This window comes from Lotus japonicus, chromosome 4 (assembly GCF_012489685.1).
Source record: "Lotus japonicus ecotype B-129 chromosome 4, LjGifu_v1.2".
Lineage (NCBI taxonomy): Eukaryota > Viridiplantae > Streptophyta > Magnoliopsida > Fabales > Fabaceae > Lotus > Lotus japonicus.
Window position 1 is genome coordinate 79,249,165 of NC_080044.1, and position 23,412 is coordinate 79,272,576.

At 37.9% G+C, this 23,412-nt stretch overlaps 3 protein-coding genes across 3 annotated transcripts; 1 reads left to right on the plus strand and 2 right to left on the minus strand.

Moving 5' to 3' along the window:
• Window positions 1–3,069: 3,069 nt before the first annotated feature.
• Window positions 3,070–8,405, plus strand: LOC130714308 (ribonuclease TUDOR 1). The gene is made up of 16 exons (XM_057564212.1): window positions 3,070–3,270; window positions 3,408–3,488; window positions 3,603–3,716; window positions 3,817–3,924; window positions 4,622–4,828; window positions 4,906–5,121; window positions 5,205–5,312; window positions 5,448–5,618; window positions 5,698–5,895; window positions 6,053–6,406; window positions 6,490–6,720; window positions 6,802–6,990; window positions 7,072–7,149; window positions 7,245–7,439; window positions 7,547–7,924; window positions 8,016–8,405. The coding sequence occupies exons 1-16, from the start codon at window positions 3,121–3,123 to the stop codon at window positions 8,217–8,219; spliced, it is 2,982 nt and encodes a 993-aa protein (XP_057420195.1). The 5' UTR covers window positions 3,070–3,120; the 3' UTR covers window positions 8,220–8,405.
• Window positions 8,406–10,927: 2,522 nt separating this feature from the next.
• On the minus strand, window positions 10,928–14,022 carry LOC130710741 (calnexin homolog). Its single transcript, XM_057560092.1, has 6 exons — window positions 13,861–14,022; window positions 13,656–13,725; window positions 11,805–12,931; window positions 11,585–11,656; window positions 11,380–11,493; window positions 10,928–11,276 (listed from the first exon to the last, which is right to left on the minus strand). The coding sequence occupies exons 1-6, from the start codon at window positions 13,954–13,956 to the stop codon at window positions 11,151–11,153; spliced, it is 1,605 nt and encodes a 534-aa protein (XP_057416075.1). The 5' UTR covers window positions 13,957–14,022; the 3' UTR covers window positions 10,928–11,150.
• Window positions 14,023–21,574: 7,552 nt separating this feature from the next.
• On the minus strand, window positions 21,575–22,654 carry LOC130710742 (uncharacterized). Its single transcript, XM_057560093.1, has 2 exons — window positions 22,488–22,654; window positions 21,575–22,275 (listed from the first exon to the last, which is right to left on the minus strand). Exons 1-2 carry the CDS (start codon window positions 22,503–22,505, stop codon window positions 21,799–21,801), a joined length of 495 nt encoding a protein of 164 aa, XP_057416076.1. The 5' UTR covers window positions 22,506–22,654; the 3' UTR covers window positions 21,575–21,798.
• Between the last annotated feature and the right edge of the window lie 758 nt (window positions 22,655–23,412).

Sequence of the window (23,412 nt, forward strand, 5' to 3'; positions counted from 1 at the left end):
TTGAAGATGATGGAGCAACGATTGGCGAAGAAGTTTGAGGCTCTCCATGATAAGCTGATGAACTTCATTAAGGGGTTCACGGGAGCTGATTAGCGAAGAAGCCTTTACTGAATAACATTCATAACCTAAATCCACACCTTTATTGAGTTCAGGGGCATGTCTGTTTCATCAAATTCCAAAGCATATCCACCAATTTAAACCACCCATCTCTTTCTCACTCTCCGAAACAATGCCATCACCCTTCAACCGCTCACCGACATGTTTGTTTGCTCAAATTGCTAAGCATTTGCAATTCCTCCAATCAGATGATCCATCTCTTCCTCGTTCTTCGACTCTTCACGGTCTTCATCAGACCAATCACTTCCCCTGCATGCCTTCGCTTCTTCTTCACCAGACTCAAGAATACTATCACCTCCTTTGGCTTCTTCACCACCATAGAACCATAGAGGCATATGGGTTGAGTCAAAGCCCCCCCCCCCACCAATTTCAATTTCATGTTCCTCCGAGTCAAATTGAAATTTTGGGGGGGGGGGGGGCAGAGACTTTGACTCAACCCATATGCCTCTACGGTGGTGAAGAAGCCAAAGGAGGTGATAGTATTCTTGAGTCTGGTGAAGAAGAAGCGAAGGCATACAGGGGAAGTGGTTGCTCTGATGAAGACGGTGAAGAGTTGGAGAGCGAGGAAGATATGGATGGTCCAATTTGGAGGAATTTGAAATGCTCAACAATTCGAGGAAACAAACATGCCGGTGAACGGTTGAAGGGTGATGGAATTATTTCAGAGAGTGAGAAAGAGATGGGTGGTTCAAATTGGAGGAAAGGCTCTGGAATTTGAAGAAACAAACATGCCCATGACTCAATAAAGGCGTGGATTCAGGTTATGAATGTTATTCAGTAAAGGCTTCTTTGCTAATTTGCTTCAGTGAAGCCCTTAATGCAGCTCATCAACTTATCACGAAGAGCCTCAAACTTTTTTTGTCAATCGTTGCTCCGCCATCTTCAAGTCTTCTTCCATATTCGTATAGGTTAAACGTCACTGAATGTTTCTCGATCATCTAATGACATTAAGCACTAAAACAATAAGTAGTAAACAGAAAATATTAACTCAAACAAATACAATTTAAACAAAAGATAAGCATACCATTCAAATTCAAATCCATGTCATGATAGATAAAATAACAACATCATTCAAAATTATTATCAACAAACCACACATAAGATATTAACAACATGTAGAAATCACGTTTTTAACACACTAACAGCAATGAATTTTTCTCAAAATTTCCAGCAAGCTTATATGTGAGTAAACATGCCATAATCACTTTTATTTACTCAAAACCATGTCCATAAATTCCTTAAAATATCAGCAAGCAATTACATGATATATTTTTAAGCCAAAAACTCGATAAAACAACATTATAAGTAAGGGAATTTGCCTAAAATTATCAGCAAGCAAATAACCAACAAACACATACAAAATTGATATAGGCGCACAAGACAACAATATAATTATAACAACTTCATCTCAAACACATAGAAAATTGATATAGGCATACAAGACTTTATATTAACGATCTAACACCGAGTTATCCTTACCACCTTAGGTAGTAGTGCATAAACGTTGAGGACATTGATCCTTTGAGGAGGAAAAACAAAATCTTGAACTTCTATAGTGAGAGAGGAGGTTTCGAAGACAAGAGAAAATAATGCTTAAGGGTTGACATTTCCTCAATTATTTCTCAGGTGAGGGTAAAAGTGGCTTCCAAGCGAGTGAATTGTTCCTCACTCAAGACCTCTATTTATAGCAAAACCCAAAAGATGACAATATTTTGTATATTAACAAAAATAATTTTTATCCTGTTTTCTCTCTTTATAAAATAAGGAAACCTCCTCTCTCTCACTCTATTATTTTTAAATATTCAATTTCCCATATTTAAAAATAAAAATAATTAATATTATTTAAATTATAATTATAAAGGACAACTTAAGAAAAATATTAAAAACAATAATAATAATAATAATTGAAAGTAAAACTGACTTAACCTTCACATTAATAACAATATTAGTTAGATATTAATTATATTAAATACTAATTGCAAAACTTTTGACGAGTTTCTCATTATTTATGACAACTTATGAAACAAATATTAAAAATAATAAAGATAATAATAAGTAACCGTAATTTTGACTTGACCTTCACAGTAGTAATAATATTAGTTAGTAATAAATAATAGTTTATATTATTTAATAATATTTATATTATTTATTATATTAATTACTAATTGTACAACTTTTCAATTTATTGTTGTTAATGTTATTCAAAAAAATTTATTATTATTAATGACAACATGAGAAAATAAAAAATAATAAGTAAAAGTAAAATTGACTTGACCTTCACTTGCAGTATTTGGGGGTTTATTCAAAGTGGCACTTTTTGTAATTTTACCACAAATAGAGGGTCGCTATTTATGTAAATTTCATCCTCCATTGCCTTTTTTCTCTATATAAACACAATCACTCTCTCTCACTCACTCTCACTCTCACTCTCTCTCTCTCAATCTCTCTCTCTCTCCTCATCCTCTCACTAACTCAATCACTCACTCACACTCTCTCCCCCTCTCTCTCTCTCTCTCTCTCTCTCTCTCTCTCTCTCTCTCTCTCTCTCTCTCTCCTCCTCCTCCTCTCACTAACTCGATTACTCACTCACTCTCTCTCTGTCTGTCTCTCTCCCCCCCCCCCTCTATCTGAGAGACTCTAAATCGTGATCTGCCGCTTTCTCAGTTTCCGTTCCTCAAAGGGGGATAGAACACAAGTTCTTCTCTCTTCTCATTCCCCTTCTCTCTCAATCTTCAATCCTACATCATCATCATTCTATAACTTGGATCTCACATTTCACTATTCGTTAATCTGCATGCGCTTGAATTCAATGTTTGCTTCTTCCATTGTTGGATCTCAATTATGATTTTTCGCTCTCATGCAATCTGATTATGCATGCGCACGAATCTAGCATTTTTAAATTTTTCATTCATTCATAAATTGATTGAATTTGAAGCAGAGTTTCATCGACCAATTAATTGGAAAAAAATTTCCGTGTTGTTTTTTTTTTTTGCATATAAGAAAATGGCGACAACAACGACAAGATGGTACAAAGGAAAGGTGAAAGGTGTTCTTTCAGGGGATTGCTTGGTCATCGTGGCCTTGAAATCCAACAAGCCTGGTCCCTTGCCTGAGAAGAGCATCACTCTATCATGTGCTAGTGCTCCTAGACTGGTACTCATTATTTTTATTTATTGCATGTTTGATTACAATTGATGGTAGCTCTATGAGTAGCTTCTGATCGATTTCAAAATTGATTTCGAAGTTGATCCAATTTTTTTATAGAACTTGTGGAATTGATGTTGTTGTAGGCACGTAGAGGTGGTGTGACTGTGGATGAGCCATTTGCATGGGAAAGCAGGGAATTTCTAAGGAAGCTCTGCATAGGGAAGGTGCAGGAAAAAATTTAAAAGTTTTTGTTTTGCTACTTCTGCTGTTGTTTCTTTTTATGACATAAACCATGCTAACTTCTGAGTGTTTGACCTGTTTTGATGTTATTCGAACAGGAGGTGACTTTTAGGGTTGATTACCATGTGCCGTTAATCAATCGTGACTTTGGCACTGTTTTTCTGGGTGATAAGAATGTTGGGGTTCTGGTTGTTTCTGCAGGATGGGCAAAGGTTGGATTAGAGATTGTCGTGTGGTGTGGGTGTGGGTCTTCTGTATTTTGATTTTTTCTGCATTGCTGATTTTCCGTTACTGTTGTTTTTTGTCGTGCAGGTAAGAGAGCAAGGGCAGCTGAAAGCAGAAGTGAGTCCTTCTCTAGCGGAACAACTGTTGCGATTGGAAGAACAAGCTAAGCAAGATGGCGTTGGCCGTTGGAACAAGGTTCGATTCTGAGTTTTTGTCTTTACTTTGTTGGAACACCAGACAATTAACTTTCAATTATTATTATTTACATGCATAACCGTTTCTTTTTGGATATTTTGGTTTATGTGAAGTGTTGCATTACCTACGTGTGTTATCTCAACTTTGACCTAATTATGTGTAAATATAAAATAAAATAAAAAGAGTTTTTTGCCTGATGTGAATGTCAACTCTCAACTGATTTTAATAATTACTCCCTCCGGTCCTATTTATAAGCATGAAAGAGAAGAAAAACCTTGGTCCTTTTTATAAGAACCAAATGAAAGTTTGAGCTATATTAATTAATTTTTTCCAATGATGCCCTTATTAATTCTAACTTGTAAAATGTGTCTCATTAATTATTCTCTCTCTTTCCCACTTTCCAACACTAATAACAAAGGGTAATTTTGGAAGTTTATTTTGATTTAAGACAAATTTAATGCATTTTATCTAGTTTAACTACATTTTTTAAACTATGTGAATTTTTTTTTATTGCTTATAAATAGGACCGGAGGGAGTATAATGTATTAATTTATTACATTAAAACTACGAAGTGTAATATATACTTGCCTTTATAATGAAAACCTACTCGTTGCACGTAAATATGAAATATACAATTTTATATAGTAATCTGTCATGAGTAACGAACTATATTTGGTTTTGTGGTTGATTGTTGCAGGAACCTGGTGCTGCTGAGGCATCTATCAGAAATATACCACCATCGGCCATAGGTGACTTTAGAAATATCGATGCTATGGGTTTATTATCTGCAAACAAGGGAAAGCCCATGAAAGGAATTGTTGAGCATGTTCGTGATGGCAGTACCCTACGAGCCTATTTGCTCCCAGAGTTCCAGTTTGTCCAAGTCTTTGTTGTTGGAATTCAGGTGTGTATTAGTAATGTTGTTGTTGCTATTTATATCTTTATCTTGAAAATGTAAATAATATGTTTCCTTTAATTTAGGCACCACAAATTGGAAAGAGAGCCGCACCTGAAAGTGTTGTTGAACCAGTGGTCATGGCGCCGGCGGATGAGACTAACGACGATGCTCCTGGGGAACCTCGAGCCCCACCTACATCTGCCCAAAAACTTGCAGCTTCAGCATCTACTGAAACGAATGCTGATGCTTTTGGAAATGAAGCTAAATTCTTCACTGAGATGAGGGTTTTGAATCGAGATGTGAGTAATTTGCATGCTGCGGTAATTTACATTGTTGTTGCATTTCTACATCTTTTTTAAATTCCAAACTTGTATATATGCAGGTTCGGATTGTCCTGGAAGGTGTTGATAAGTTCAACAATTTGATTGGGTCAGTGTATTATCCTGATGGTGAATCAGCCAAAGACCTGGCATTGGAGCTTGTGGAAAACGTATGTGCTTCACCTGTGAAGTGATATTACTGTGGTTTACCATGTTTAACTCTATTCTTGTGTATTTCTTCTAGTTTTAGTGAAATAACCTAACAACACTCCTTCTCATATTGATTTCTTTGACCATAAATGAAGGGTTTGGCCAAGTATGTTGAATGGAGTGCAAATATGATGGAAGAAGATGCAAAGCAAAAGCTGAAAACTGCGGAGCTTCAGGCAAAGGAATCCAAGCTAAGGCTTTGGAAAAACTATGTACCACCAGCTACAAACTCAAAGACAATTCATGACAAGAATTTTACTGGAAAGGTAAAATTTTCTCCAATCACTGGTTCATCCCAGATAGTCAATGATCTCCAGTCATATATTTGGACTTGTCTTTTTCCAGGTGGTTGAGGTTGTTACTGGAGGTTGCATCATTGTTGCTGATGATTCAATTCCGTATGGCAGTCCCTTAGCAGAACGACGAGTCAAGCTTTCAAGTATTAAGTGTCCAATAATGGGCAATCCTCGGAAAGATGAAAAACCAGCTCCATATGCTCGTGAAGCAAAGGAGTTCTTGAGAACACGCCTCCTTGGTCGTCAAGTATGAAAATATTATATGATGATGGTTTCTTTTGACATCTTTGGTGAATATATTTATATGGTTTCTATTTGTATTGGGTTGAAGTACCCTTTATACATATTTTCAATATATTTTTGGCTTATTAAAAAAAATTATAACTAATTGCACTTCTTTTCAGGTGAATGTTCAAATGGAGTACTCTAGAAAGGTTGTTCCATCAGATGGATCTGCAGTTCCATCTGGTGCTCCTGAAGCTAGAACAATTGATTTTGGATCAGTATTCCTACAGTCTGCCAAGGCTGAGGATGATGATGCCCCATCATCTGTTCCTGGAAGTCAGCAAACTGGGGTGAATGTTGGTGAGTTGGTTGTTGCACGTGGATTCGGAACTGTCATTAGACATCGTGAGTTTGAAGAAAGATCAAGCTACTATGATGCTCTTCTTGCTGCTGAATTACGAGCTACTTCTGGAAAGAAAGGGATCCATTCAGCTAAGGATCCTCCGGTCATGCATATAACTGACTTGACCTTTGTGAGAATAATCATAATCATACTTTATTTTAATTGCAATCTGAAATATTCTTGTATCTAACTTTCCTCTTTGGTTCATAATAGGCATCAACGAAGAAATCCAAAGATTTCTTGCCTTTTTTACTCCGAAGTAGAAAAATTCCAGCAGTTGTGGAATATGTACTATGTGGGCATCGTTTTAAATTGTTGATTCCAAAAGAAACTTGCAGCATTGCTTTTGCATTCTCTGGTGTCAGATGTCCTGGTCGTGATGAGCCATATTCTGATGAAGCAATCGCACTGATGAGGCGCAAGATAATTCAAAGAGATGTTGAGGTAATTAGGGGTTCTTCTGTGACATATGATTTCTTTATGTATTTTTACTTCTTACTTAATTGTATTTTTCAATGTTTTCAGGTGGAGGTGGAAACTGTTGATAGAATTGGAACTTTCTTGGGTTCCTTATGGGAATCAGGGAACAATGTAGCTGTTACACTCCTCGAAGCTGGTCTTGCAAAACTTCATACCTCCTTTGGTAGTGACAAAATTCCAGATTTTCACCTTCTGCAGCAAGCTGAAGAATCTGCCAAGAAGCAAAAGCTGAAGGTAAGGAAGTTCCAAACCATATTTCACATTATAACTATACTTTTCCTCCTGCTTGTTGTTCTAAAGTAACGAACGCTGCAGATCTGGGAGAATTATGTTGAAGGGGAGGCAGTACCTAATGGTGCAGCTGTTGAAAACAAACAACAAGAAGATCTTAAGGTACTTAGTATACTCCCTCATCCAGTTACATAAATGGTATTTCTTTTTGTATCAAAAGAGACTGAATGATTTATCCCATTGTTATATGTTCTTAGGTAAAGGTTACCGAAGTCTTGGGTGGTGGTAAATTCTATATCCACCCCATCGGTGATCAAAACTTAGCATCCATTCAGCAACAACTTGCTGATTTGAACCTTGAAGAAGCTCCTTTGCTCGGAGATTTCAGTCCTAAGAAGGGAGACTTAGTGCTTTGTCTTTTTGTTGCTGATAAGTCTTGGTACCGGGCAATGGTAAGCCCTTATATTTAGTTCCATACTAGCATTATCATACAATGGTATGTCCTTGTTTTCATGCAATTTTTTCTTTTCCTTATGAAATGTATTGAATTGATGAGTAGATAGTAAATGGACCTCAAGAACCAGTTGAATCTCCTGATGACAAGTTTGAAGTATTCTACATCGATTATGGAAATCAAGAAGAAGTAACTTACAGTCAGCTACGGCCTCTGGATCCATCTGTATCTACTGCTCCTGGTGTTGCACAACTATGCAGCCTTGCATACGTGAAGGTTCCCAGCTTGGAAGAGGAATATGGTGATGACGCAGCTGAATACCTGAGCGAACTCACTTTGAAGAGTGGAAAAGAGTTCACAGCGAAGGTTGAGAAGAGAGATACTTCAGGAGGAAAACTGAAAGGGCAGGGAACTGGAACAGTTCTTGCTGTAACACTTGTCCCTGTGGATTCTGAGATCAGTGTTAATGCTGCCATGCTTCAGGTTTTTATTTTCTAGCTATTACACTCTTTTATTTTCTTAATGAAGCACAATTCTCTGATTATATATGTTTTTTCTTTGTGAAATATTCCAGGAAGGTCTTGCTAGGTTGGAAAAAAGAAGCAGGTGGGACAAGAAAGAAAAACAAGTGGCCCTTGATGCTTTGGAGAAGTTCCAGGCAGATGCAAAGAAAGAAAGGCTTGGAATTTGGAAATATGGAGATGTGGACTCAGATCATGAGGAAGCTGCTCCTCCTGCAAGAAAGGCTGGTGGTGGCCGTGGCGGTGGCCGGAGGTGAGTGTCGGGAAGAGAAAATGAGTAAAGTTGTAGATATGAACATTTTACCTGAGAGAAAAACGAAATGCCGTGCTTAATAATCCTCAGTTTTGTTGTATATTTTGTTGCTAGATTGAGGGGACAATTTTTGTATACAGATATTACAATCATAGATGCGCGGTTCTTTTCATTTTTATATCATGGCACAGCGGAGATAATTTTTATGATTGATCATAGTTGAACGAACAGTTCTGTCTTTTTAGAATGTTGTGTTAATAATTTTTGGAGGTTCTCTTGCAAGAGCAGCATGGTGAAGAGCTTCTCAAAGTGAAAGAATATTGCCTTCCACATCAGTTCATTGCTCTGGTCCTCCGAAAGCACCCTGGTTGGGTGGTCTCGTGGTGAAAACTGGAAAAGAAAAGGATAGAAGAAAAAAGAAGAGTCTCGTTGCCAATATAATTAACAACATTATCTGAAGTTTCAACTAGTCTGAGTGAGAAGTCTGCACATTCATATCCGTTATCCCCCAATGGCTTTTGCTACAACTAAATGTGGCTGGCCTTTCTTTTAATATGGAGCAACAACACCTACCTTGAGACTCTTAGTTCAATAACACTGTGATCGCCCAACATTCTGACAAAGCTTCTAGCACGCGGCTAAAGGAAATATGTTGAAGGCAGCTTCAAGAAGTGCAATTAGCATCGGTGCTAGAAGCTTGATTGTTGACAGAATGTTCGGTTGTCTCTGGTGTTGATGAACGAAGAGTCTTAAGAGGTTTCACCATAAGACAAAGCTAAAGCTATTGGGGATAACGGAGATGAAGGTGTGGAGTTCTCACTGCAACTACTTGAGACTTCAGATAATCCTGCTAAATTGGCATAAAGACTCCACTTCTTTTTTCTTCTTCCTTTTTCTTTACCATTTTTAACCACGAGACTACCCAACCCGGTGCTTTCATAGGATCAGAGCTCTGAACTGATGTGGAAGACAATTTTCTTTTACGTTTAGAAGCCTTTCACAACGACTTCAAGCTAGCAAGCGAAAAAAACCTCTTCCCCTATCCATTTAGTTTATACTTTAGGTCGATTTGGTTCGGCCATATCTAAACTAGATTCTTATTACATTTGTATGTAGTGGAGTTTTTATTAAATGGATAGTCAAGGCTGAGTGTAAAAATCTACGACAAAATGAGGAATAAACATAAACATGTCCAATCCTAGTTCTTATAAAGAAAATTGAAACCAAATCTTTTACACAGAGAAAGCTGTAGATTGAGGTGTTTTAAGTGGTAACTTGTGCTCTTTGTGAACCCAAAACCAAGTGAACTTTCTGCATGCAGCGTTATGGGGTTTGCTAAATCGACATGAATGCTGTGGATATTTTATTACAACCTATTTTGGGTATTGGGTGTTATGCAGCCGCAAATTTTAAGTTATGACTTGATTTATAAAAGAAGTTCGTTGCTGGGAAAGATGGAAATAAGAAACATCTCATTTTGAAATTCACTTGATTTAGTAATGAGGTTTAGAAGCTCAATTAGATTTTGGTTATTTTTTTTAAACATAGATTTGGGTTGAGAATGACTACGTTTGATTTAGTTATTTGAAATGGCAAACTTAGTTTTACGTTATACCTTTTTGACACATCTATGCGGGGTTAATAAAATGAATTACTCAGGTAAAAAAAAATGAATTACTCAATTAATTCAATGTACTTTGTAAATGTACTTCAAATATAGAATTTCATATAAATTCTAATTTATATTTTATGATGATTTCTAAACCAAATTTTGAGTTAAACCAAATTTTATATTTTATGATGTTTTTTGAACATAAATTCTATTTTTATAATCAAATCAATTCCATGTCTTCTATTGATCCAAACTTTTTTTCTGTGAAGAATGATTTAATTATAGTCTTGAAAACTTCTCAATGAGAATTACTACGTACATTAACCAATGGAGATAAAGAGCTCAGTAAGTCAACCCACTCTCGCAGAAACTCTACTCCTCTCCAATTCATCTACACCTTTTGCATGTAGTAAGGGTGACTTGGTGACCTCCATTGATATATGACGGCCTTCCTCCCATCTAAATATGTCTGCAGCACTTGCAGAGCCATTTAGGCAAAAAAAAAACAAGTGATGAAAAAAATCGCAAGATGCTTGATGACCTAGATAGTCATCCAATAGTCCTCCATTAATTAGGCAATAAAGAACACACATTGCAAATTTTGTAAGAGGAAGTTGGCAAGTGTGGCTATCAGTGACAAAGAGAACATTAAACGTATTTCTGAAGAAGAGTATTAGGAGAAATGACTAGTAGTTTACCTTATTAGTAAATAAATGACAAATACTTAAGTTTAGTTATTCTGATTAACTTTGTTATGGTTGTGCAACCATGTATATATACTTCAGTTTTTCTTCAATTCAATGAGATGAAAATTACATTCTACACATTATCATCATATTGTTACTCTTAAATCTTAATATGGTATCAGAAGAAACGCTCGCTTATACATAAGCTCACGACCACCACATCCTCTTCCACAGACACCGTCATTTTTCTTTTAGCAATTGCTAATCAGCAACCATGGAATTACTCTTCCACAAAACAAGAAATTATGCTTGAAGAATATACTTCTAAATCCATACCCAGGATGGCCAGCTATTCATAATGTTGGACCACGCATATATTTAAATCGGGGTTCTAATTTTGGTATCTGTACTACATACTAGAAAAATAATTGTACAACCTTAATTATCTTAAAATACTCAAGTCTACAAAGTGACCAGCACAATACAGAATATCTGATTTACATTCCATACGCATATCATCTTTCAAAATACCAAAATGAAAAACAAAGTGCTATGGAATCAACCTAATGTCCAACTAAGCTCAAAATTTATCTATGGTGATCTTGAATGGCCGCCCCTGTCAAGTTTCTCAATCATTTCAATCATCTCGCCTTACCCTCCTTCGGGCAGGGGGAGCAGCGGTTTCCTCCTCTTTGTTTTCTTCACTCTGTTCACCGCCTTGGTTAGTGGATGTTTCTGTGTTTGTCTTCTCCACCCTTGTTGCCTGCACAAGAGACAAGGTCCATAGATGAATATATAATCTTAAGCACATATATAACAAGACAAGAGTGAGCTTTAGCTGACGAGAAAACAGAGTGTATACTCACCGGCTTCTTCCCACCAAATAGGATCCTGAAGAAAATTGACAAGAAGACAACCACCACGGATACAAGAATTCCAATAGTGAGATTCGGTTGCTTTTCACCCTTTTCAATGATATCCTGTAAAGAAGTACAATATTCAATTCATATTCCAACAAGTGAAACCATGCAAGGATGCAAGGTTCCAATAGAAGGGCCACTTTTTACTTACATATATTTTAAGCTTGTAGGCACTCAGGAAGGGAATGTCCGCGATCTTGTATAGCAGGTCAAATACCTTCTTCTGCAAGTTCAAAAAATAAAATCAAGCATAAGAAAGTGGAAGAGGAAATGCTAGAGAAAGTAAAAACTAGAAGAAAGTGGTAGAGTAGCTAAAAGAAGGAGTGCAGGGCAATAAAAGAAAGAAAGAGGAAACAGCAAAATGATATTACCTGGAAGCTAGCAAGACCACTTGATCCAGTCTCCACATCTTCTTCCTTCTGTTTCTCTTTCTCAATGGTAAACTTGGGCTTCCATGTAGTCTCCCGATAGGACGCTGCAATCTTATCATCTTGAGCAATCAAAATGTTGTCAAACAATATACCGTCTTGCATTGTCCAAATTTCAATACCAATAGCAGCAATAGGCTCAAAGTCGGGTTTCTTAAGTTCAAAGTAGTCAGGGTTTGGAATATCCTGGGGCTTCCATATACCCTTATATGCTGGATTATCAATTAGTGGGGCATGCCACTTTCCCTTATAAGCTGGATTCCTCTTCATTGGCCTCTTCCACTCACCACAACCAGGGGCTGCTTCACACTTTGGGTTATCAATCTTCGGGGCTTCCCATTCACCATCCTCCTCCTCGTCCCAATCTTCTGGTTTGGTTGCATCTGGGTCATCTATCTCCTCAGGCTCATCATCTAACCATCCTTCAGGTTTCTCGGCTTCTTCATCAAGAATTTCCATGGGTGCATCCTCATCCCAGTCCTCTGGTTTTACTGCATCTGGGTCTGGAATTTTCTCTCTCTCATCCCAGTCTTCAGGTTTCTTATCATCAGGATCTGGAATTGTCTTGGCAGGGATAAGAGAAGGCTCAAAATCCTCAGAAGATAAGAAATTTGCCTTCTTCTTTTGTTCCCCATCAATTAGAATTTCCAACTCATTGTCTGGCTTCAAAACGGCAGTGTACACATGAGATAGTTTGTCAGACGGGACAGATGGGGGAAACTTGAGATGGTGTTCAACATACTCCCCGCTCTTGGGATTCTTATGCTTGAAAATGAAGTGCACCTTGTTTGTGGCCCCACACTTGTCAGGACCAAACATGATAGAATATGGAGATTCGTTGTCAAATTCCTTGGATTTCCATCCAGCCTCCTGTGGTCGAAGATATTTCAGATATGCACCACCACATTCAAGGCCATTCTGAAGGCGAGTCTCAAACTGAAGAACAACTGATTCATCTTTAAGCTTCACAGGCTCATCAAGTTCTTTAACTATAGCATACTTCCTTGCTTTCTCACTGACCAGAAGTCCATAGTCATCATGCCCCTCACTCTTATCATGCTTCCAGGCACCTAGCACCCAAAAGACAAATCAAATATATCAATTCTTGCGAGAACATATTATCTATAAGCCACTATAAGCGGAGTGGGATTTGGAAAAACTTCATCCAGGGAATTAATGAACTGAAGCATGAAAGGGGAAATAATCCAAAACATAAATTCAAGGTCAAGTTTATGAAATATATAATCCACGCAAACCTAACGAAATAAATACATGAAACGTATATTCCAACGTTTCGTCTCATATAAATACTGATAACATGCAAATCTATATGATTCACCATTGCTATATTATACGGTTGCACAGCCGCAACATACTGTACGCAATTGACTCTTATTTTGATAATCATCACAAAAACTCAGGGAAAGACTGGCATAACATTGGCATAACATTTGCAACAGGATTTAATAACACAAACAAAACATATACACAAAGAAATTGGGGAAACAGTCTGATCAGTGACGACTGACGAGTAATCCGCAACAATTGCGTACACCGGTAATCCTAAACATATTCTAACACAATCTCTCTAATGATCCGTTCATTTCAAAAGTAAATTTCATTTCAGAAGTTATAGTTTGATTCAAATCAGTTGCCACTACGTGAGTGGCTTGAACTACATAATAAAATTCGATTCAAAATCTAACAATAATGAAAGTAAGCAACAGAAGAAGAAAACAATCGGCAATTACACACAAGCTACAACCAAAGAAGGAAACGAGTTATAGCAGTTACCGTTGTATTCATCCTTCTGAGAGACAATCCAACGTCCTTCGAAATCCTCATCGAACGATTCGTAGAAGATCTGAAACCACAATCCACATACAACACGATTCGTCAATTACATCGTCACAAAAACAGAGATCCAAAATCAAATCATCCTACACACACACACAGAAATTGAAACGAATCGGAAAAGGAGAAGGGGAAGGTGAAATACCGCATCATCGGAAGCGGAGAGAAACTGCAACGAAGAGGTGGAAATCACGAGGAGCACCGCGAAGATCAACAGAGGGGTTCGCTTTGGTTCTCCCATCGTAGATCGTACACGCACACTCACTCTCTGAACCCTAACTCGAAAGTGTTCCAGAAAGTACTTGCTTCGCTTATTATAGATGGATCTTCGTCACACTTTCTGCGTGCTGTTTCAACCAATTGGTTTTATCTTCCACGTGACGCTAACCAATAGTCTCTTGCCACGTTGTCTTTTTTTTCTTGCATCATTTCACTGCCCTGTACCGTTTCAAAATCCCAGTTTATGATATTTTAATTAAAAAAAATCAATTTTTTTATAAAATAAATTTAATTAAAAATAAAAATTATGTAAACTATTTTGTAGTAAGTGGGCTGAAGTGACATCAAATGATTGATATGATAGGCTAGTTTGATTTGATAAGGGACACCTCTCGCGTCATGCGAACCTCTATGCTGGATCACTGGGTGATAACGATATGTTAGTAGATTCAGGCTCATATATATGAAGTTCAGTTATTGCGGAGCGTGAGAAATAAGTAAGTTGTATGTGTAACATTGTCGGTAGATTGTTTCCAATTTTAGAGACGATAGGTTCATTAACCATGAGTTTCCTAGCAAGTTGCGAGGCTTGCATGAGCTTTTGATGCGAGATTGGGATGTTTGCATTTGTCATGTCTCATGAGATGCAAATGTGTATATGAATGGTCTTACTACTATTGGTGTCCACTAGGGTGCACAAGTTATAATCTGGTCCATCGGATGGACCAGAGGGTAACTTTGTATTTTCCTTTTCCCTTACCCTTTTCCTTTTGCATCTAAAGCTTGGCTGCAGTTCTTCACCGTCTTCACCTTCAACGTCTACTCCGCCCACCGTGCCGAATAACCACCCTGCTCTTTCCCCTTCGTCGTGCCAAACAACCACCCTGCACCTCCCGGTCCGATAGATAATCCCGGCCACCCACCCTATGCTGAGGTAAAAGCCACACATCTAAAAAATCACCCAAAAATTAAAGCACATCTTCAAGATTTTCCCTTACTTTTGTTTTCTTCTTCACCCATCTGTGTCCAAACCAGAACTTGCGCGGAGAAAAGGCCTCCTCAACGGCAAACGCCGTGGAACTCAGGTTCAAGACTCACGTAATAAGCCATTACGGAGAGTAGCAGAGAGAAGGGGAAAGGAGATCTACACAGGGAGTGGGCGATAGATGAGAGATTGAGATCGACTAGTCGCCGTCGAGGTCGTGGAAGTGTTTGGGTAGGTGTCCGTGACTGTGGATCTGAAGGCCGTGGTTCCGTCGACAGCGACAGGTTTCACTGCGAAGCAGGAGGTGGTAATCCCTCAAGCTAGGGTGGTAATGGAGCAGAGTTCTTATGGTTGGGCATTCTTCCTAGCAAACCCTGAATTACCTAACGACAACATTAAAGCAAAACAATCTTCTCAAAACTGATTATCAATTTGTGGATTTGGAGTTTAACAATTTCTCCAAAGAGTATGACCCACGCACATGTTGGTGTTTATGTCAATTCCATTTACTCTGACATGCTTGAAGAATGGTGAAACTTTCACTCTTTTTGTTTTTCAATCAATTTTAATCCGGTTGAACTTCTGGGTTTTGATTTTTTAGATTGATTCCAAATTTTTCCTCCTGTTTTTCTTTTGTTTTGCCCATTATTTTAGTACATTCACCATGACCATTTTTCCGGGCAACCACCACTAGGTAGAGAAGGTTTTTGGAATGGAGTGGAAAAGGGATGAGAATTTTTTTTTTTGGTGACAGTGGATTGGGGAAGATGAAGGGGGATTATAAATTTACATTTTTATCATTTTTATCATCATTTAATCCTAACCATCCAATAAAAGAATATTCCAAGATTCTCAGATCCAACGGCATATGATGATGGTCTATGGGTGGACCAATTTTAAAGTTGTCCACCCTAGTGGGCACCACTACTATTAGCCTTGGTTTATCGTTTTACTGTTTTAGATTATCCTCCTGTGAGGATTGTTCTTATACTCGTTAGAGATGTTTTAGCTTTATAATTGTTTTATTTAGTTTTCTCATTAAAAAAATTGATTGATAATACATCAAAATTAAATTTATAATTGAAAATAAAACGAGATGTACAAAGAAAAATATGCGTAAATTAAATAAAAACAATATGTATGGATGTATTAAGAAAAATTATTTTCAGGGATGATAGCTCAAGTGGTAAGAGCTATGAGACATATGAGTTGGAGTGAAGGTCTAGAAGAGATCCAGGGATCAATTTACCTTTCCGATATAAAAATAAATTATTTCCTCGTATTCCTTTCTTTAAAAACAAATTTTCAATATTGTTAATGTATGAGCACTCCAAAAGTAGGGCGAGACTTGAGTTATTAACCACCTCATATATAAACTAGTGGTCAATAGAAAGTTTGTCAATTTCTTGTGACGGCCTCCAAATTACCATATTCCTACAAGATTATGGTATCAACACAAGGAATAGTAGTTAATACATGTTTATGCCATAGACTTGCAGTGACATGATCAACAATCTCAATAAGAACAAATAAGTCCTTAGCCCCTCTTGAGAATGTAGTATGAGGCATGTTATGTTTGGTGTAGAACAAATACATGTTTTTGAACATTATATCGTCTAAGAAATGGGTAAGCACCTCATGTGCTTTATTTGAATACAATTGTTTGGCTTATAAAAAAAATATCGTCTGAGAAACTTGCTTCCAAAAACATATACTTATATTTCTCATTGCAAAATTATAATTTACATCATGTGTTAATCGTGTCAAATAGCACCACTGATAATTAAAATACATTATAAAAGCACATTTTTTAATTAAAATTATAAATAGAATTGCAACAGAGACAATGTCAAGAAGAACAAGAACACGAACCTAACTCACCAAGAAAATGAAGAAAATAATACTTATTAGGAGGGGCTGCATCTACCGTGTGTCAGTTTCAAACTGACGCACGGTGCTTCAGTTTTTATTTTTGTGTGAGTAGACACAAATACCCTCCATTACTAAAACAATTCCATACTTCTCCTTCACTGTGTTCTAGCACTTTTCCAGTTTTGTTTCTCTCACTGTCGGTGGCCACCAAAGTTGAAGCTGGATTTCAACAAACCAACAACATCATCCCCTTCACTCACTTTCTTCCTCCCTGTCTCACACACTGTTATTGTTGTTCCTCCCTTTCCACCCCAGCTCCTCCGCCGCCGCAACCTCCACCCGCCAGTGCTGCCACCCTCCTCCGCCTTCACCACTCAAGATCGCACACCGTCGGTTTGAGCCACCGCTCCACCACCCTTGCCTCTCGACCACCATGGTGCCGATAGCATCTGCGACCGTTCATTCCCAACCACAACCGCCACCGCCACCGCCACCCTCTACAGCCCCTCTTCTCTCCCACACCACTGCCTTTCTTCACCACATCTGTTTTTTCCGCAAATTGTAATCACAGGGGATGAGTGTTTGGTACCAGAGATTTGTTATGGATCTGAGTTTTGTTGTTGAAGCCATGCAATTTTGGGTCTGGGTTTTGCTATTGAAGAGATGCTATTTTGGATCTGGGTTTTTGGAGGGTTGGCTTTGGGTGGAGGCTTGAAGAGTGCAGCATCATATACAGTGGCGGAACTAGAAATTTTTTTGAGCCCGGGCAAGATTAAGTCTAAGTCTAATTGCTCACACCTGATGTCTGACTTAAGATTTTAAATTGCGGTTGCGGTCGCAGTTTTAGGTGCTGCAGTTGCGGGCAATACGGTGTTGTGGCGTGAATAGCGTGTTGCAATAACTAATATGTGATTTGCAACTTGCAAGAATATAACAAAATAAAATAATATCATGTAGTTAATAAAAATGCTTATTAAAAATGTAGTTAATAAAAATAAATAAATGTAGTCAATTTTACATTAATTTATTTTTCCAATTCCCCTCTATCCTTACCTCACCTCACGTTCATTCCTAATTTTAATTAGACTAAAAAATCAGAACCACACAAATTAAATGATTTATGTTTCTTTCCTAATTCTCTAATTGTCCTAATGTTGTCTTCCTCTTCACCTTACCCAAGTCCCACATCGGCTTCTCACTTTTGCCTCCCCAATGTTACACAACTTTTCTCTCTCTCTCTCTCTCTCTCTCTCTCTCTCTATTATCCCTCACAGAGTCACAGTGGCCAGACCACCAGCTACTTCACGTCTTCACCCACCACGGATCTACACACAAGATTACAAGAAGAGGTTCTGCTGAGATCTACATGCAAGAAGAGTGTTTTTTCAGGGCTGAACATAGCAATTTGGATCTAGAAATTGAAGGACAGATGATGAAGGGAGAAATGGTACAAAGGGAAAGGTGAAAAACTCATTTGAAAGAACCAATTCAGAGAAGATACCCTCACCCACTCACTCATCCATGACCCACCCCCACCGCCTCACTCCCTCACCCACAGCGACACAACCTTGTCTGTCTCCCTAAATTTGCCCTTTCTCTCTTTCTTTTTTGGTCCAAACACTTCCCTGGTCCAAAGAAAAAATTAAAAAAATTTCTTAGAGCCTGGGCAAAGGCCCAGGCAAGCCAGGCGGTGAATCCGCCCCTGATCATATACCTTTCTCTGAACCCTATTCAACTGCGTCATTCCTTTGAAGGCGGGTTGTACCCAATCAGGCATTGAAGATATTTTCACAAGCTTCTCATAAGGACCAAAGGGTTCAGCGTTCAAAATCAAGCATATGGCGATACAATGGTTCTGCAAAGGGAGGGCACGGTGGTGGGGTGGAGGAAGCATGAGAAAGGAGAAGGGTTTTTTAGTAAAGTAATATATATTTAATAAATGATTTTTTAAAAATCTAATTAATCTGAACCGTTAAAACATAAAAACAATTAAATCAACGAATGTCTGTGAACTGAGGCACCGTGGGTCAGTTTAGATGAAACCATTAGGAGGAGATTGAAAACCTTACTCACATGAAGAAGATGTAGAGCTCTCTTCTAAAAATGAGAATGGAGTTAACATGTGTGGCAAGGGGACATAAATATTTAAATGTCAAACGAAGGGCATTTCGTGCATAATGGATGGTTCAAAATAAATAAATGGTACGTGGTAAGAAAAGGAAGTCCATAGAAAACTGGCCAAGTATCTTATGAAATAATATATCTCTTGATATCTTTTTTTTTTTGAGAGAATATCTCTTGATATCAACATAACCCGTGAATCACCTTTAATTTTGTAAAGCTTTTCAGTTTAACATGAACTCTGAAAACTAAACGTATTCCAAACTCTCAATCCTCAAGAGCTTCTTACAAAAGAAGATTTTGATAGAAATTAGAAATTACATCTATAGAGTATTGAGGGAGAGAGTTCAGAAGACGTTTAATTTCCAAAATCATTGTTCTCATCTTTTGTATACAGAAACAATGCAGTACATTTTACAACAAGCAGAGTACTCTGTAGTATTTATACTAACACAGACAAGATATTCCAGTCCAAGTATAAATATTCCATGTACATTTTGTATTTACAATTAACAAAACTTGGAAGTGACTTTCAAAGCACCTTCACTTTCCGCGTACCCAACACAATCCTCGTGGTCATCCAATGGTATTGGAGCTATTCAAAAACTAACCATGGTTTCTTGTGCTGCCTATAAATCCCCCTTTGTCTTATTCGGTTTCTTACCGTTAATAGGAAATCCTAAGTACTATTTGTTTCAGTGGGAGGCGGCGAATTGGAGACTCATAGGCTGGCCTTCCGTGAATTTTGAGGTCATCACTTGCTGATCTTCTAGTTACCATTCATGACTATGCTACTATTTTGTATTGCACGGGATTGGAACTAATTAGATTACGGCACACCCACACTCTTAACAACATTTCTAGCACTACCCTTATACATCCACACACGGTTAGTGTATACGTTTCGGTACCGATAAATGATAACATTCCACAGGGTCGGCCCTGGGCCTGTGCAAGCAGGCCCACAGCCCAGGGCCTCAAAAAAGAAGGGGCCCTAAAAAAAATTCTCATTAAACTTTCCCATAAAATAAAATTTAGTTATAATAATAAATGTTCAAGATGTTATTAATGACTTGAGCTGGTCTAGTGATTAGTAATTGTGTATGTAACATTTATGTACCGGGTTCGAATCCCACATTTTAACTTTTGACATGTTATTTGTAAAATTATTAGGGGTTCTTTTTTATTATTTGTCCAGGGCATCCAAAATGTCGGGACCGGCCCTGATTCCAAGATTAAATAGAGCTTAAACGATATTTATCTCTTGGTATTAACATACACACATATTTAGAATTAGAAAACTACTATTCTACGTATTATCCATCTGGAACAATTAACCATTTTTCACCATCACGGCAAGTGATAAAAACTACCAAGATTAAATGACACTCAAAATTATATGTACCTCTCAGCATCCGCATACACCCACCCAAGGCAAGACTGTTGCTCTGGTCAATAAATGGTCTCTGCTCTAATCACACCCACCCTGTTTGGCACATGCCTCGAACTCGAAGCGTGATCTGCTAGACAACATCATATACCTTATCGAACCAAAGTCATTCATGACAACCAATTGCATCCTATATCCGACCTCCCGATGACATGTGTCTACCAAAACTGAATGATCAGTCAAAAACCGGTTGCATCCCTGTCATCATTCATTTTGACCGAGGGCTGAGTTTGGGTCTTAAAGCACTCGCTATGATACATACATGCGCAAACATACCTCACTTGTTTGATACATACCTCACTTGTTCGATTAAGCAGTGTGTTACAAAATTCAACAAAATCCAACGTTTCCTATTCTTAGTTGCGTCTCATATTCATCATAAAACGAAGATCTCATATCACATAAGGTAGAAAACCCTCGTTACAGTACGCAAACACAACCCGCCTATTCAATTCAATTAAGCGGTGTGTCAACAATCATCAATTACCCTAGAACTCTTAGTTGTGCGCTTCGTGCTCATCATGAGGTGCCAAACCCTGATACCCTCAAAACCAACCTAAGAAACCCCAATGCCCTCAAAACCAACATAAGAAAGGAGATCTCATATCACATAAGGTACTCCATAGGGTTGGCTCGATGATGAAGAAGTTTTCAGGTTCGGTTCGCATTCTCTAGGAAAAACATTACATCAAGAGGAAGCTCACAATTCTTGCCTTCCAATCAAGACTCTTCTGAGTAATTTGGTCAAACTCATTCGATTATTATATTTCTTTTTTGGATAAGCATTCGATTATTATATAATGTAAATGACTAGAATTTTACACATTATATTATGCTCTTGTGCCGTTCATTTTTTTTTTATAAGCAATTAAAATCATATTAAAGGGAAGTACAAAGGGTACTTCAACCCAATACAAATGAAAAAAAAAAAAAAGAGAACTAAGTGTAACTTTATCACAGTTACAGTTACAATGATCCTACAAACACCCACAAAAACCCCCCGAACTCCTTAGAAATAGGATTTAGCGAGAAAGCCTCATTAAAACCTTACTAGGAAAAAATCCCTTGGAAAAACCTATTGAAGGAAAAAGAGTACTAACTCACTAAAATTTAAATCAAAGTGAAATTTCCAAGGAGCAACCCACAGTGTTTAAAGACAAGTATCCACATCCAAGCAAAGATACGATATCAGCAATGTGATAGCAAGGAGCCTTCAAATAATTAAAGTCATATCATTAAAACATGAAACTACAATGCTATAATTAAAGTCACCTTAGAGTTCTATTTACAGCCTGCCCTCATGATTAAAAGGAATTACAACACTTAAAAACTTCACTAATTATTTAGTGTGTGACTGTGAACACCAGTTAAGTGCATCACAATCAATGAGAATGATTACACCAGTAAACACAACATAATCTCCAATCTCCACATCATCACACGTGCGATGGGTCAACCCCAACGGACTTGAGAGTCTCAACACGAGGTTCATAGGCGTAGGCATCTTTGCGAGTTGGATCAGGCATCTGGTTATGATCAGGGTAGCTACGCTCCTGCACGTGAGCAATTTTCCTGAAGAACGATTGCTTGAGAAACTTGTCAGCTTCCCCGGCCACGTGATCCGGCTCCACCACCTCCGGCAGAGTCTCCCTCCTCTGCTTCTTCACCCGCACACCGGGCGAGTTCCTCAGTTGCTGCCACGCCGTGTGGAGGCCGAACGCTGAGGCCATGGCTATCAATCCAACCGCCACATAGACGGGCACGAAGTCCTTTTTCCCTGATGACTTCCCAGGTTGACGGTGGTGGTGGTAATCCGTCGTAGGAGCATAAGCCTTCATCTTTGGCACTGTTGAGGTTGTGTATGCAGCTTTGCCTCCACGGAAACCATTCAACATTGCTATCCAAGTACTCATCTGCACCATAACATATCAAACCAAAACCATTATTACATAACATACTAAGCAATTTTATTTCACGTTAAAGCCAACACAAACGTGATTTCACTGTATATGGATCAGAGATGCAGTTTTTAGACAGACTTCGATCTTCATGTTGAGTTTAACGAAAATTAAACTGAGACTAATTTGACATATTCAGAGAAAACATAGAATAAACAAAATTGTACCGTAGGCCTGAAAGCCATGAGTGCAAATCGAATTGGAGCGATGAAACTAGATAATTGTAGAAGTGTACAGTTATAGGAACAGTTTATGTTCGTTGCTTGATGCTGTTTCTGTCATTGATTTTTGCGGTTACCTTGATTATATAGTTTGATGGATTAGATGTGCTTGGGTTTGTACAGGAAGTGAAGTGAGTTACACAGTAGAAAAAGAAAACTCTGGAGCCACGTAGCAGAGTGTTGAAGTCCCAGAACACGTGTCACTCTGTGCAAGTGACATGGTAACCATAGAAGCCTCAGGAAGCGCCACGCACTGTTTATCGTCTGACTTGAAATTTTGTGTTTTTCTGTGTACAAGACTAAACTGAAAGACGGTAAATGGTTAAATTTATACTCCTAATATATTTAGGCTGCATTTGAAACAGCTTAATTAAGCAATAAACGCTTCTTTCGGAGAGTTTCTTCATATGCTAACTTAACTTGAAATTTAAAATAAGATTAAAATAAGCTCTTTTTTTTTTGTTATTGAGTATGTTCCACCTAATAAGCGAGAGATTAATTTCTTGAAAGAATCGAACTTAAAATCGCATGTTTTAGAAATAAGAGCTCCTTCCACTTAGATACATTATTAGTAGCTCAAAATAAGTTATATATATAGCTAGTAGCTACTTATATATGTCTACACTATTGAGTGATAGGATCTTTCTGAAATAAAAAACCAACAAAAATATGGAGAATTCTCTCTTTAATCTATTACTAACTTATCAGTTAAAGTATTGCTAACTTAACAGTTAAACTGTTAAAGTGTGTTTTGCAGGTATCTTCTCTAAACGTGGATTTTCATCACCTCGCCGGCTGCCGTGTTCTCAGCCACATTCTCTACCATCCACAACCACACCTGATATGAAGAACATCTTGCTCATTTTCTAGA